We start from the raw sequence: 15,297 nt of genomic DNA on the forward strand, positions 1-15,297 counted from the left end.
TGGGATTAAATAAGTACTCTATAATCATTATATAGAACGTTGTAAGCAATGCACATGTATGTACAACCCGACAAAAAAAAGAAAAGTGAGAAACATACAAAAATAAGTGTTTTAAAATAAAGATTAACATATAAATTAGATGATCAACTTCCATTGTTAAACTATATCTATATAAGACACAATGGTAGAAAAGAAGGATTCCTAGTGAGAGAATAGAAGAAAAACTAAGTAAGCAGAGATGACAGTGCTTCAAATAGTTTTAGCATATCTTCTCTATGAAGTTCAATACCTAAAAAGAATTTATAACACAAAATCTGATTGCATAAACTTACAATTTGTACTGAAATATTTGAACTCAGCACGTGCTTTAGTGCGATTTATAGCAGCTTCAAAAGCTTGACCAAATAAACTGACAAACGCCAGTAAAGAATAAGACGACTTACTTCCGGTCATCGTCTCCATGAATTGGTGGAATTCCCAAGAGTGAAATATAATTATCATCTGATTTGCTATCTACACACACGATTAAAGGCATTTGAACTACTCTTCTACCATGACCCTTCATAAAAAAACATTCAGAATATTTCTAGATTAACAGACTTACCAATTTAGCCCTCATTGATGACTTTGCCATAAGAATGTATTTTGATAAAATCGCTAAAGACTGACTATTCCTCAGTGCATGTGTTACCAAAGAACTCTAAAAAAGTTATATATAAATATAATATATAGTTTGATGGGAAATACGTAGACATTGTTCAAACTAGGTTAAAGAGATGCCGAGTAAACTTTAGACGCAAAAAGAATTTGTGTACTTCATAAACTTGGGGATTTTATTGAGTCAAAGACACAAGATGAAACTTGTCTATAACGCTTCCTAATTGATATACCAAAATGAAAACCAGTTACGATTGAGTAGATGTTGACGCTTACTGCAGATTACATCAAACAAATTTTCCCGCTGTTAAGTTTTTTTAATCGAAACCACTTTAAACTAATTTGTTTTGTCAGTTGACTTTTTCCTCTGGTATTTATGAAGCGTGAAAATTTTTAATGATTTTCTACTGTATGAAGTTATACACCGCTTTATTCGGGAGACTTCAAAGGATTAAAAGGATAGAATGTTGGGTTTGAAAATGTGTTCAGTTGTGACTAAATCTTACAAACAGCCTTTAAATGTATGTACTAGTCTGTGAATCCTACACGTTTTATGAAGTGGTGGTTAAGTGTTTAGTCAGTTCGTCTTCTAATCACTAAATCGATGGTTTGAGTTACTCCTCATTTGTTTTGGTATGGAAGCGCTCACACATAGTGTGACTCTAATTTGAGCACATAAATCTTTAATTGGTAAACGAATTACGTTGTGCAAAATATAGACCTGTAACCTATTGAATAAGGTATTGTTTGAACAACTGAACGATACAACACAAGAAACCAAACTAACGGGAGTTTAACGTTGTATGAAAATCAGTGAACAGCCAGTCAAATTTTCCTCACTATGAATAAGTAATGAATTTAAAGTTAAAAAGTGAATAAATCAAAATATTTTTTAACCTCACTTTTCTAATATATACATATAAAAATGGACCAAACGCGACCACATCATCTGTATCTAAAAGATTACGAACTTGGTTAGCTAAACTCTGAAGATGGATTTCTGTTTGTTTAATCTCTTGATCTAATGAAGGTGAATTCCAACTGAAATGTGGAAAAAAACTATATATATATATATGACATCCTGCATTTAGCACAACTTTTACTTGTGGGCATTACAGATGATGAGATCAGAATAGTCCCCTAGCAAATAGATGAGTTTCAATCAGACGATTAAAGTACGAATATAGGGGTTGTGAAGATTATTAAGTTTTTGATTGAGATCATGAACCGATTGATGTTAGACCACCGTTGGAGACCTGGAAGCACTGGACGACCGTTTCGTCCTCTTGTTGGACTCCTCAACAGTGCGCGTCCACGATCCCACTCGCGTGATTTGAACCCACGGCCTTCAGTCTCGCGCGCGAACGCTCAACCTACTGGACCACTGAGCCGGCATCCAATGGTGCCGTCCAGTGCTTCCAGGTTTTCAACGGTGGTCTAACATCAATCGGTTCATGATCTCAATCAAAAGATTAAAGTACACATCGGTAGTGAAGATATATACTGTTATTGTATATATTTTATTAGCATCATAGTAACACTGTAGAATCGAATTTATTCAGATGTTTGCGGAAAAACTTTGCGTACAATAGTGTTTTATTTCAATAGTTGACATGTCAGTTAGATTAGATGTGGTTGAAACATTGAGATAGATGTGACTTCACTATTCAATAAAAGATTGTTGAAATCTTTTTGCTTTCGTCTTAATTGCTGAATACTGAGGTTGTCGAATTATAAATTTTATTTGATTTAAGATGAATGAACATTCGCCAAAACTTATACACCGAGTACACACTAGAGATCAGAAGTAGAAATTTTTTGAAAAACGTATCAGCAATTGAAGTTTAAATGATACCAACATTCCACTCAGCGATCCGATCCAAGCTTATCCATGGAAATAATCAAAATCTCTGAAAAAGCTCAAACAGGTAGTTAACGGTTAGAAACATTGAAGTTATGTAAATTTCAACCACCGGAATTATTTCAAACAAGCTTGTGTATCCAAATTACTATGATTTTTAAAACATGTACAAAATAATAGGACTGACAAATGTTAAAAAAGCATACCAAGAATTCCCTATTCAAAATATCTGTTTAAGTAATTGAGGCACTACATTTTACAGCCATCATACTTATTCTAGTAAGAACAGATTGTTATTAACAATTTAACTTTAAATAGTCACAATTTAAAGCATAATTGGATCAATTTATCTTGTATGGGTTGTTTGAATCTCCCCTCTAACGTTTGTACTTGCAATCGACCAGTTTCTTACTAACATATATCTATCCTGTGCGAATTGCCCCAATATTAACTGAAGTCACAAGCATTATGACCAGAGATAGGTGATGGGATCCAGGCCGCGCGTCTCGTTCTGTTTAAGATTGTGCCTGAATCTCAGAGTTGATGTTCACTCCGGGACTCCAACCAAGTGCCGTACGCTTCAAGCACCATCGCACTACCCACTTAGCTATTGAGTCTAGATAACCACTAGCTCGTGCAATGGGAAGAAACTTAGTTCATCTTGTATTAGTTGTTCGAATCTTCCAACTGATGTCTCGAAGATGGCGAAACGCGCGTCCCGAATACTAGTGCTACCGACCACCCATCTTTGCTCATAATTGAATTTAATACGTAGTTAACAATACACAGTTTAAATGAAACTGATCAAAATTAACTAATAAGATGCAATAATGATTAGTCCATTTACTGCACATTTTCGCTTGACAAAAGTACATTCAACGCTTTTATCCATCGAAAGCATTGAGTTAGGGAGTACCGTTTTTCAATAAAATAAAAAGTTAGAAAATAAGAATAAACAGGTACATGTAATTGTTATGGAGGGAGATTCCGTGATTTGATGAAACGATTATTCAATTGTAAGAAATGATAGAGAAGAATGTTGATCGACACACGATAAGCAGTGATATGATGTGACTGAATGATGATCGTTCACAAAACCGATTTATTGACGTAGGCTTCAGGATAATTTAATATTAAAAATAAGACTACTGGCTTGTATGCAAAATACCAACACAAAATAAACACGACTAACTGTTGAAGGCGACTCGAAGAAATCAGTTTCCAGATCAACTACTTTCTAACAAATTAAGACATTATTATTGGACACCATATCAGCACAGGGTATTTAAAATTTTTTTTCTTTGTCTTTGTTTCTGTTTTCTGTGTAAGAAACTTGTTGAAATACCCTGTGCTGAGAATTCTATATTGTACCAAAATATAATATTGAATAAAGCCATTAATAATAATAATAATAATAATAATAATAATAATAATAATCAGTAAGCGATGGATTTAAAGTAAGAAACCTTTTAAGAAGAATTGTAAAAAACGTGGTTGAGTAGCTCTAAATCTTTATTTATGTTTTACAAATTAAGATCAAACTAATAGAATTTATTATCTATAAATATATAACTAGTAGCAAGTGTCAAAATTATAGAGTATATGATAGTGAGAAAGACATTGGAGCATACTATTCGAGCAATAAAAGTATGAAATAATATTAAAGTGCATAACTTAAAATGATGTCAAGAGTGAATACATCTGAGCTACTGTGACCTAGACAGGCAATAAGAAGATAACAACCACCAAGTATAAAGCTTTTTATACTTTCAGCTTCCATACAAGACTATGGACTAGTATCCAGACTTATATTCACAATGGCCATTTTAAACGAGAGGTGATTCATCTTAGTTACTTGAAATAAATAAATAAATCAAACCAAAGATAGTTAATGCAATTAGCTGATTTTGAAATAAACTTTTAACTAGTGAAAATCTGCGTAAGAAAATGGCACCATAGGAAAGTACGAATTTTGAAGCAAAACTTACCAAGCTACTGTGTCCAATGCCGTTTGAAAGTTTTCCACCGGATTACCGCTATTCTGAAGGAGTAAAAGTATAAAAATTATAAGTACAAAGTTAATGAATCGATAATTAGCACATAAAATCGACTGGAGTATCAAACTCTTTAAATCAGTTAAACAATCCATCGAATGGAACAAAAGGTTAATTAGTACTTACCGGCCAGTAAGAGATTAAACCAGTTATGGTATATTAGTATAACAACTTAATGGCACCTTAACGATAATCAGATGGCCTAAGCAAAGTTAAAAATCGCAATGATTGATTTAACGATCTTAAATTAATTCGAAATGTACAACTGACTAGCCGCTTATTCCCTTAGTCCCTCGATTCTCAAAGAAAAATATAACACTACTGAACCCAGTTCCAACAAGTTCTACCATTAACATTTGTTCGATAGATAATTTACAGGAGAACATATTTAAATGCATGAAGTTACTGATTAATATTGTCATGATGACAATATACATATGGTACATACATATTTAACATACATTCATATTAAATTTGTTTAGGAATATCTTTTTTTAAAAACCATACAGTTTTATTGCAAGAGAAAATGTACAGTTTAACCAAGCTTTCCATGATAACAATAATACTCGGAAGTTTTCCTGCCAACAATAAATCTGAGGATAAAAATATTATAAATCTCTTCATTAGTATTTTATTATAGAACTTACATAGCACTCTAAAGCGGATATAGTTAGGAAAACAGCATCGACTGCCGACATAGGTGTTCGATATCCCAAATGAACAATGAAAGATGGTAAAAACAGATCAGTTCGTGAAAGACTACGGAAAAAATATAATAACATGTATGTAAAAATAATTAGGCAGATAGGTAATGTTATTAAAATTTCATTAAACTACAAAAAGGGACATTGTGGTTACAATTCAATCAGCTGGAAATTTAAGTTGTGCAATAATCCTTTTTCATCAGTTTGCACAAGTGATGAATAGATGATTAATTAAGTGTAGAATATCAACAAGTAAATTATCTTGTGAATGTGCGCTTATAGACAAGGACCGCAATATTAATACAAGCTGAATATGCAAGCTAGTTCTTAGAAGTGAAACATACGGAATAAGTTTTCCAACTTAAACTAACAGCCCAGTCTTCGTACAAAATTAAATCGAAGATGAATCCAAATACGATAAGACTTAGTAAATATCAGATTAAATAATAATGGAAAGATGAAAGAACGGAAAACTAGGAAAACGCCAATTTAAATAACGATGTTCATGTTCGTTGGGTAAATCTAAAATCATATACCATGGTAACGAGTTAATGACCATGCATAATAAATTTAAAGTTTCAGCTTGATAAGTTGAGCAAAAACAGCTTTGGATACATTTTTGTCATCTTGATAGGATGATGAAAATAGACCTTATATAACTTCAAGTAACTGATGATAATGACACGGAAATTAGTAAACATATACAAATTTATCTATTAAATATCAGTCAGTCAGTGAACATCGATGTAAAGGGTAGCACAAATGTGTGTCATCCCAAGTCGTCATGTCGCATTAGCATAGTGGGATGAAAGTAACGGGATGACTAGCAATGAAGTACAGATAATAGTAGAAGCGATAGTAGTGAAAAAAAAAAGAACATTAGAGAACTCAGTTTAAAATGGAAGGAATGAAAGTAAGGCATGAACAAGTACCTTGGAACCCAAGATCATATATATATATATATATATATATATATCCTAACTCCGCCTGGAGTCCCTCCGGGGGCTACTGCCGGTCCCAAGCCCGGATAAAGGAGGAGGGTTGGGCATGAGGTTAGAGTCCCCATCCCGTAGAAAACTAACTCGCTAAAAAAACGCTAACCAGAAAAAATTATTCAAATCTTTTAAACTCTGCCCTGGGAGTCAGAAGATCTTCATCTAGAAGAATTATGACGCCTCGTGATGAAAGCCGAATCCCTTCGGAAGTTACGAGGCCGATGCCCCTTCTGACAACCAGAGCGACCATTTATTTAGGTACATGGAATGTTCGTACAATGTGGGACACCGGGAGAGTCTTCCAAATTGCTGCAGAAATGAGAAGATACAACCTAGAGGTACTTGGGATCAGTGAAACACATTGGACACAAGTTGGACAACAACGACTAACTACAGGAGAGCTCCTGTTGTACTCCGGCCATGAAGAAGAAAATGCACCACATACACAAGGAGTTGCATTGATGCTGTCCAAACAAGCGCAAAATGCACTTATAGGATGGGAATCTCATGGACCAAGGATCATCAAAGCCTCGTTTAAAACAAAGAAAGAGGGCATTTCAATGAACATCATCCAATGCTATGCGCCTACCAACGACTACAATGAAGACGCTAAAGATCAATTCTACAATAGGCTGCAGTCAATAGTCGAGAAGTGCTCAACAAAGGACCTGACCATTCTGATGGGAGATTTCAACGCCAAGGTTGGAACGGACAACACTGGATATGAAGACATCATGGGACGACACGGACTGGGAGAAAGAAACGAAAATGGTGAGAGATTTGCAAACCTATGTGCCTTCAATAAGCTGGTCATAGGCGGCACCATATTCCCACATAAACGCATACACAAAACCACATGGACTTCACCGGATCACTCTACACAAAACCAAATCGACCATATTTGCATCAACAAAACGTTCAGGAGGACTATAGAGGACGTGAGAACCAAGAGAGGAGCTGATATAGCATCAGATCATCACTTGCTGGTCGCCAAGATGAAATTGAAACTCAAGAAACACTGGACAACGGGGCGGACAATATCACAAAAGTTCAATACGGCCTTTCTTCAGGATACTAACAAACTCAACAAATTCAAGATAGTCCTCAGCAACAAGTTCCAGGCCTTTCATGATCTACTCAATGGAGAAGGAACTACTGTGGAGAGCAACTGGAAGGGGATCAACGAAGCAATCACTTCAACATGTCATGAGGTCCTGGGTCACAAGAAGAACCATCACAAGGAATGGATCACTGTTGATACACTGGATAAGATTCAAGAAAGAAGGAACAAGAAGGCAGCAATCAATACCAGCCGAACAAGAACAGAAAAAGCCAAGGCACAGGCTGAATACACAGTAGTAAACAAACAAGTGAAGAGGAGCATCAGAACTGACAAACGTAAATATGTGGAAGATTTAGCAACGGCGGCGGAAAAGGCTGCAATAGAAGGAAACATGAGACAATTGTATGACACGACAAAGAAACTCTCTAGAAATCGCCGCAAACCAGAACGACCAGTGAAAAGCAAGGAAGGCGAGGTAATCACCAACATTGAAGAGAAACGAAACAGGTGGATAGAACACTTCAAAGAACTCTTGAATCGACCAGCCCCACTGAACCCACCCAACATCCAAGCAGCACCCACGAACCTCCCAATCGATGTTGGCCCACCAACAATTGAAGAAATCAGCATGGCCATCAGACAAATCAAGAGTGTCAAAGCAGCAGGATCAGACAACATTCCAGCAGAGGCACTAAAAGCAGACGTAGCGGTAACTGCAAGGATACTCCACATTCTCTTCAGCAAGATTTGGGATGAGGAACACGTACCAAAAGACTGGAGAGAAGGACTCCTGATCAAAATACCGAAGAAAGGCGATCTCAGCAAGTGTGATAACTACAGGGGCATCACTCTTCTCTCAATACTGGGAAAAGTCTTCAACAGGGTATTGTTAAACAGGATGAAGGACTGCGTAGACGCCCAACTTCGTGACCAACAGGTAGGATTCCGTAAGGATAGATCGTGTACAGACCAAATCGCAACTCTACGGATCATTGTGGAACAATCAATTGAGTGGAATTCATCACTCTACATCAACTTCATTGACTACGAAAAGGCATTTGATAGCGTGGACAGAACAACACTATGGAAACTTCTTCGACACTACCGCGTGCCTCAGAAGATAGTCAATATCATACAGAATTCATATGATGGATTAAACTGCCAAATCGTGCATGGAGGACAGTTGACAAACTCGTTCGAAATAAAGACCGGTGTCAGGCAAGGTTGCTTACTCTCACCCTTTCTCTTTCTCCTGGTGATCGACTGGATCATGAAGACGTCAACGTCTGAAGGGAAGCGCGGGATACAATGGACATCTAAGATGCAGTTGGATGATCTAGACTTCGCAGATGATCTGGCCCTTCTATCCCAAACGCAACAACAGATGCAGGAGAAGACGAACAGTGTGGCAGCAGCCTCAGCAGCAATAGGTCTCACTATACACAAAGGGAAAAGCAGGATTCTCCGATACAACACAGAATGCACCAATCTAATCACAATTGACGGAGAAGATTTGGAAGATGTAAAAACCTTTACGTATTTGGGCAGCATCATTGATGAACAGGGCGGATCTGATGCAGATGTGAAGGCGCGGATCGGCAAATCAAGAGCAGCATATTTACAACTGAAGAACATCTGGAACTCAAAGCAACTGTCAACCAATACCAAGGTCAGAATTTTCAATACAAATGTCAAGACAGTTCTACTGTATGGAGCGGAAACCTGGAGAACTACGAAAGCCATCATCCAGAAGATGCAAGTGTTTATTAACAGTTATCTACGCAAATACTTCAGATCCATTGGCCAGACACAATCAGCAACAACGTACTGTGGGAGAGAACAAACCAGATCCCAGCGGAGGAAGAAATCAGGAAGAAGCGCTGGAAGTGGATAGGACACACATTGAGGAAAGCACCGAACTGCGTCACAAGACAAGCCCTCACATGGAATCCTGAAGGTCAAAGGAAAAGAGGAAGACCAAAGAACACATTACGCCGAGAAATGGAGATAGACATGAGAAAAATGAACAAGAATTGGATGGAACTAGAAAAGAAGGCCCAGGACAGAGTGGGTTGGAGAATGCTGGTCAGCGGCCTATGCTCCATTGGGAGTAACAGGCGTAAGTAAGTAACATATATATCCTGTAAACAGGAAATACACCTCTGAGTCCAGTTAAATATTATGAACAGGTTATCCTACAAAACACTGAATTCTAGAGCATTATTGTTAATCTCACTTAATCAGTGGTATTTAAACATGAAAGCCAAAGAAAAGTTATTTATATTTTCGATAAACAAGTATAGACTCGTCAAAAAATGAAATAACAATATACATACTCTTACCGTTTGTAAGTTACTTGAGCAACAAATAAAACATAGCTATATGTAGTTGAATAAATTACCGAACACATTTCAAATACCCAAAACAGTCTCGTATTGATACCTAATAAAGCTGAAGAACAACATCTACTTCTTGAAACAACTAAGACACTAAAGGAAGTGGAAAGAAATAGAAAATAACAAAAGATAGCTCACCCATATTTTTCACCATATTGTAAAAATTGTGCGTTTAAACTGTCACGCAAACTACTATTCATAGAAGAATATAACTGTGCACATTCACGTCGCGGCAATCTAAAAAGAAGTTATTAAGAGTTAGCTCAATCATCCCAGTTAAAATGAGCGTCAAGTTTCTACGGAAATTCCTTAACTAAACTCGACCCTAGATAATAATTATTAAAAAAATAAGTTGGAAATTAGCACTAACATTCATAAGCTAATACCAAAAATTATGAAACATGTGCCTTTCAACGAATGAAATGATGGGGGAAAAGTATCAAGTAGTCCCTCCCAACTACATGTACATATAATAACTGACTAATTGCATTATCAACCACAACTGAGACTAATGGAATTTCGTAAAAAATCGAAGGTCAAAACCATGTTTCTATACATTAATCTCCGCTAAGCCTATTGAATACAAATGGAATAAGTTTAGTCAAAACCCGTTACGCAAACAGTAAATGTCAGTGAAACTCTAACCAAAAATAGCCTCTGAAGAGTTCTGATCACTCCACAATGAAAAGGAAAATCATCTGCAGTTAATGATAAACTGACAATAGACTGATTAGTGGCAAACACAGAATACGACTAATATGGTATCTTATTAGTAAGAAAAATCACAGACTTCACCAGCTATGTTCACACTAGAATATTTGTTTCAGCAACCTGTAGGGTTTGCAGAAAAATTATACTTTAATAGGCTGAAGTATCTAAGTGGAAAACAAAACTAACATAGACAGCTTCCGATATAAACGATTCGATGTCAAATCAGTATTCAGAACAGGTTAATAAAAGGTTAAGATTTTTGAGGCATGAGCAACCCAAACATGTGACTCACAAAGGAGACTAATTTAGAGCCGTTCATTTATGATGTGTAACTCATTTACCAAGTACAAGTTCGGTTTTGAACTACATCGAGTGGATTTACAAGTTTTGTTTCAGTATTAAGAAACTGAAACTCTAAGCTATTCGACATTCATTGGTGCTGAGAAGTTGTAAGTAAACACTGTGAATAAGTAGCGATTACAACTCGGTGACTGAATATAGGTCCTTATACCAAACTTTAAGCCACACTTCTTAAATGCTATAAGGTACGCATACCCAACAACCAAAGTAATTATCATTATAACATAGGTTTGTTCATTCTTTTGACAGAGAATGTGATTAGGGGATATGTCGTCGACTACATAAAACAATTTGGTACCATATAATCTTGCATTCTTATCATATAGAACCAGTGATCACAAAAATAATAACACTCAAGAAGTCACCGTGAGTATGCTGTAAACAATAAATCTGTTAAGATGTAATTTACAAACATTCTTTGAAAACCCAACACCTACCATGAATATTTGCCTAAGTAATCTTTAAATAGTTGTGATTTTTTGATAACCGAGTCTACTTACCCCAACTGTACAAGAAATTCATACATACGTCGCTGTCCTCCTTCAGTAAACAGTTTGAATTTGGATGCTGTTACCATACTGGTCTCTATTGCTTCTTTTAAACTCCAATGTCTATAAAGCCATAGAGCTAATTCATCTTCAAATAAAATTTCGATTCTAGCTTTATTTTCATCACTTGTACTTGTTCCAGAATGAATTTGACCAATATGACTTAGACGACTCATATGGCTTTGAAGATAGTCTAGTTGGTCAATATAATGTTCTCGATTTATTGCATGAGTGATTAGTTGAGAGGTTTGACCTACTATCGCATACCTTAAAAAATATGTAAGAAAAATTCGTGACAAGTAAATATTATTTTTTATAAACTATACCATAAAGCTGAAAGCAAAGGCATAAACATTAAACTTAAATTCATTCACTGATCTACATTTTTATCTTTTAACCATTGGTAATCAATTGTCATCATTTTCATAAATACTTTTAAATTAAATATATGATTATCTAGAACAGCAACATTAGGTTAACATCGATCTTATTATAAGATATACGTTAGCCTAGACCCATGATGAAAAGCAGGTTGAGGAAATAATTCGTTACTTTATTTGTCTTTGCATGGTAGCCGGTGACAAACGATTGGCTCATACGCCATTTGTTCCTTCAGGATACTGGAGCCCATGTGCACCATTGGTTTGGAATCAGGGTTTTTCAACCCTCCTAGGTCGACTCTCCATGACCACCAACCCGGCTAAGGCGCCGGACATCCGCTTTTCGTCCTCTCAATTTCGTAAACAACACCCCCGCCACGAGAAGGCAGTGGATATATACGCGTGACCATGTGAGAGCATTTCGAGAGGTAGAGCGGACTCTCCTCACTCTCGGCCGTACCACGGCATTTGGGGGCATTCGTCTTTTGAAGTAGATCTTATTAATAATTACCGCTAGAACACGATCACCTAAATGTATAGTTCGATAGTTAATATATCTATGAGATTAGAAATCCATTAGCATAAGATAAATACTCGCATGGCACAGAACTACTGGGGAATACCATGGTTTGAAATGAACTATCATGCAGGCTACTAAAAAATAGATGATATTTAGATGGCTAAATAAACGTTTTGCTTAAATTACCAAGTCACATCTATTTTTACTAAACTTGTTAGGAACGTCTTTGCTGTCCTCAGGAAAGATTGACTGAAATCCAGTTATTATTTATTGTGTGAAACTGAAAAGCCTAGAATTGTGAAAATTCACAAAATCTTACTATAGGCGACCTGAGGAGTTATAATAACACGTAGGGTTGATGGTACTGGTGCAGTTATTTTCGAACTTTACCTATGTGGTTTATTCTACTGAAAACAGGGACTCTTGGTCCGTTGTAAACAGCAATTCCGGATGAGCCATTTAGAACTGTAATAATTACTTGGTAAGCAATGTTGGACGAATCAAAAAACTTTTTATAAGGCATGAACAGCCATAATGAGACAAGTGTATGTTTAGGTCCTTCAATGATGATTATGTAAAGTATTTCGAACTTCCAACTTGAAAGTTGAGACTTAATCCATTGATCAAGATGACTTTATTGTAAGCATTGTTTGGGCTAGGAACTATGTACATGTTTGTAGACTAAGCTGCTAGTGCTATTCGTCGCAATACTTGATGACGCTAAAATCAAAGTAACTGATTTGATGTTTAAATTCCCGATCGAGAAGATGAGGTTTAAGCCCATCACCGACTGAATTGTGGTATTTTGCACACACCGAAGTATTTCTAGGTTATAACTAACTCACTAGTCAGGGAGGAAGAGATGAAATACACTTATACTTACAATAGCCTTGGAACTAAGTATTTAGTTGGTCCCACATACTGATAACAATAAACAAGTAGTCAAACCACTGAATCACAATTCATGTTAAAAGTACCCCAGCGTTTCAAGTACACGACGGTATACATCCGTTACAATAAAACAGCTCTGAGGTCCAGACGTCGTGACTGAACACGTGTTTAGTAGTGGTCTGTAGCAAGTACATACAGTAACTGCGTCAATAAACGGAAAGATTTCTCCTGAAAAACTAAGTTTTTCCTGTCATCTTAACCACAGAACTTAATATGTAATGTGGTTGACTCCAACATACAGAAAGGTTAAGGAGGACATGAACTAAACATCATCCATATCTAGCATTAGGTGTTTGTGTTCAGCTCCATGGAAATCATAAAGCTTAACAGTATTTACAAAGAGTGCTTTATCAGTATTCTGGTGACTCACCATAATAAGCAGTTGTTTTCCTGGGAGAGCTTCCAGGCTAAGTCAAACATGACTACAGACGAAGCAACACTATGGTAGGAAAAGCTCTCATAATCCATTAAAAGTTCTTGTCTTTTTCTATTCCATTTCCTTTTTTCTATTCTTTTTTCGATATCATCTGGTTGCAATCTTCTGTTCTGTTGCTCCTCAGAATCCTCATCTGACTCATCACTCTACAAAATGTAGCCTGTCGAAAAAAGTTACCGAGAACTCTCGAAACACGTCCTCGAATTTCGGCACTAGCGTGGTGTCTTCATTAAGACATAAGAGTTTAATCTGACGTTGGTTGTAGAAGTTATTAATATGAATCGGACGGCGGCTAGGTGGTGTGAAAATATGCACGACGCTTACCTGTCGCAAACATAAAAGATGCATTCCTCTTGAGGATCTAAGTTACCAACAACATCGAAGTTTGCCCCACAATTTATAAACACTGCCACCTGGAACTACGGTTTGAAATAAAAAAACAGGTAATTATTAACCAACAAAGTCACGATTTTTTGAGTAAGTCTCCTTTAAATCTCCCTTATCCTTTACAATCACAAGCGTGTAAAGCACATTTCGGTGTTTGAAAAGTTCCTAATATATATTATATAATATCAAATTAAGGGATGGATATACCTTCAAAACCCTCCATGTACATAAACCATCAACATCAGGATAAACACATACAAGAACTCTCTACAGGTCTAGAAGATTTTTAATTCAACTTACATTTCCAACAACTTCTCCGTAAAACTCTGACCTTATATCTCGTATTACTACCATCCGTATACAGTCAAGTTCATAGTGAGCGGTTTCAACAACAAATTGTATTCTCGTTTGGGTTCCTAATTAAACTATAACAGTCTTTATGATGAGTAAATATAAACCAACTAATTTATTTATTCTCTCGTCAAGTAATAGTTCAATACACCTGGAAGAAAATTCTTATAAACAAATGGAACTGGAATGAGGGAACAGTGAGAAATGGAGCAGTGTTTAACGAAGTTATGCAGGAATTTTTGGCTCCAATAGCCTCTTACCCCAAGCCTCTGACTACCTCTCCTATTATAGAAGACTAGTTCGTGATAACGCACATTATTTTATGCCTCTCTCGTAAAGCAATATACTAAAGAAAGTTTGAAATCACGGCACATAAGGAGCTCCATGAACACCTCACTCATAGAAATGAAAGATGAAACAGGACGTGAATTTGGGCCATTTGACTTGCGGTTGTGCTGAGGTTCGTTCACGGATCACCCACGTAGTTTTCACACGGAATTGTTCTATTAGGATAACTCAGACTACCTCGGAAATTATCAGTCATGATCGACTCATTATGTGTTTTTATTCAGCCAGAAAGGGATAGCCCCAACCGGCGAAATCAATGCTCATACGGTCCGTCTCAAAATCAAAAAAGCTTTTTTGTTGGATTCCTGTGCTTTAATTACAATGGAATCAGAAACTTTTTTCACGAAAGTAGATATGATATTATTATGGCTTTCCTCAGTTTACAGGTCATAATTTGCGACCAGATTGACATACAATGCTTCAGTAACGAAAGAGCGCAAAAACGTGGACGTAACACAAACGAATCTAGATAATATCAGTAAGACTTGGAGTTACAAAGCTAACAATAGATAATCTTCGGGAAAATGCATGGTCTTATCTTAAATGAAGGTTGACACTGAAATATTCATGCCCTC

General features: G+C 36.4%; 1 protein-coding gene across 1 annotated transcript; it reads right to left on the reverse strand.

The window, feature by feature from the left end:
• CDC45 (DNA replication initiation factor cdc45) lies at nucleotides 1-14,423 on the reverse strand. Its single transcript, XM_051215098.1, has 14 exons — nucleotides 14,324-14,423; nucleotides 14,231-14,290; nucleotides 14,096-14,188; nucleotides 13,961-14,055; nucleotides 13,571-13,928; nucleotides 11,302-11,616; nucleotides 9,869-9,967; nucleotides 5,220-5,331; nucleotides 4,507-4,559; nucleotides 1,560-1,698; nucleotides 605-700; nucleotides 444-559; nucleotides 333-409; nucleotides 1-289 (listed from the first exon to the last, which is right to left on the reverse strand). Exons 5-14 carry the CDS (start codon nucleotides 13,666-13,668, stop codon nucleotides 225-227), a joined length of 1,170 nt encoding a protein of 389 aa, XP_051068278.1. The 5' UTR covers nucleotides 13,669-13,928; nucleotides 13,961-14,055; nucleotides 14,096-14,188; nucleotides 14,231-14,290; nucleotides 14,324-14,423; the 3' UTR covers nucleotides 1-224.
• Nucleotides 14,424-15,297: the final 874 nt, after the last annotated feature.

Source organism: Schistosoma haematobium, chromosome 2 (assembly GCF_000699445.3).
Source record: "Schistosoma haematobium chromosome 2, whole genome shotgun sequence".
In the NCBI taxonomy this organism is placed as follows: domain Eukaryota; kingdom Metazoa; phylum Platyhelminthes; class Trematoda; order Strigeidida; family Schistosomatidae; genus Schistosoma; species Schistosoma haematobium.

What these genes read in the sequence shown, in the direction of transcription:
- CDC45 (XM_051215098.1), bottom strand. Translation starts at nt 13,668, where the DNA reads ATGGATTATGAGAGCTTTTCCTACCATAGTGTTGCTTCGTCTGTAGTC. An exon ending in GCATTGGACACAGTAGCTTG is followed by an intron (nt 1,699 to 4,506) that starts GTAAGTTTTGCT and finishes TCCACATTTCAG; the next exon opens with TTGGAATTCACCTTCATTAG. An exon ending in TATATGTATATATTAGAAAA is followed by an intron (nt 701 to 1,559) that starts GTGAGGTTAAAA and finishes TAACTTTTTTAG; the next exon opens with AGTTCTTTGGTAACACATGC.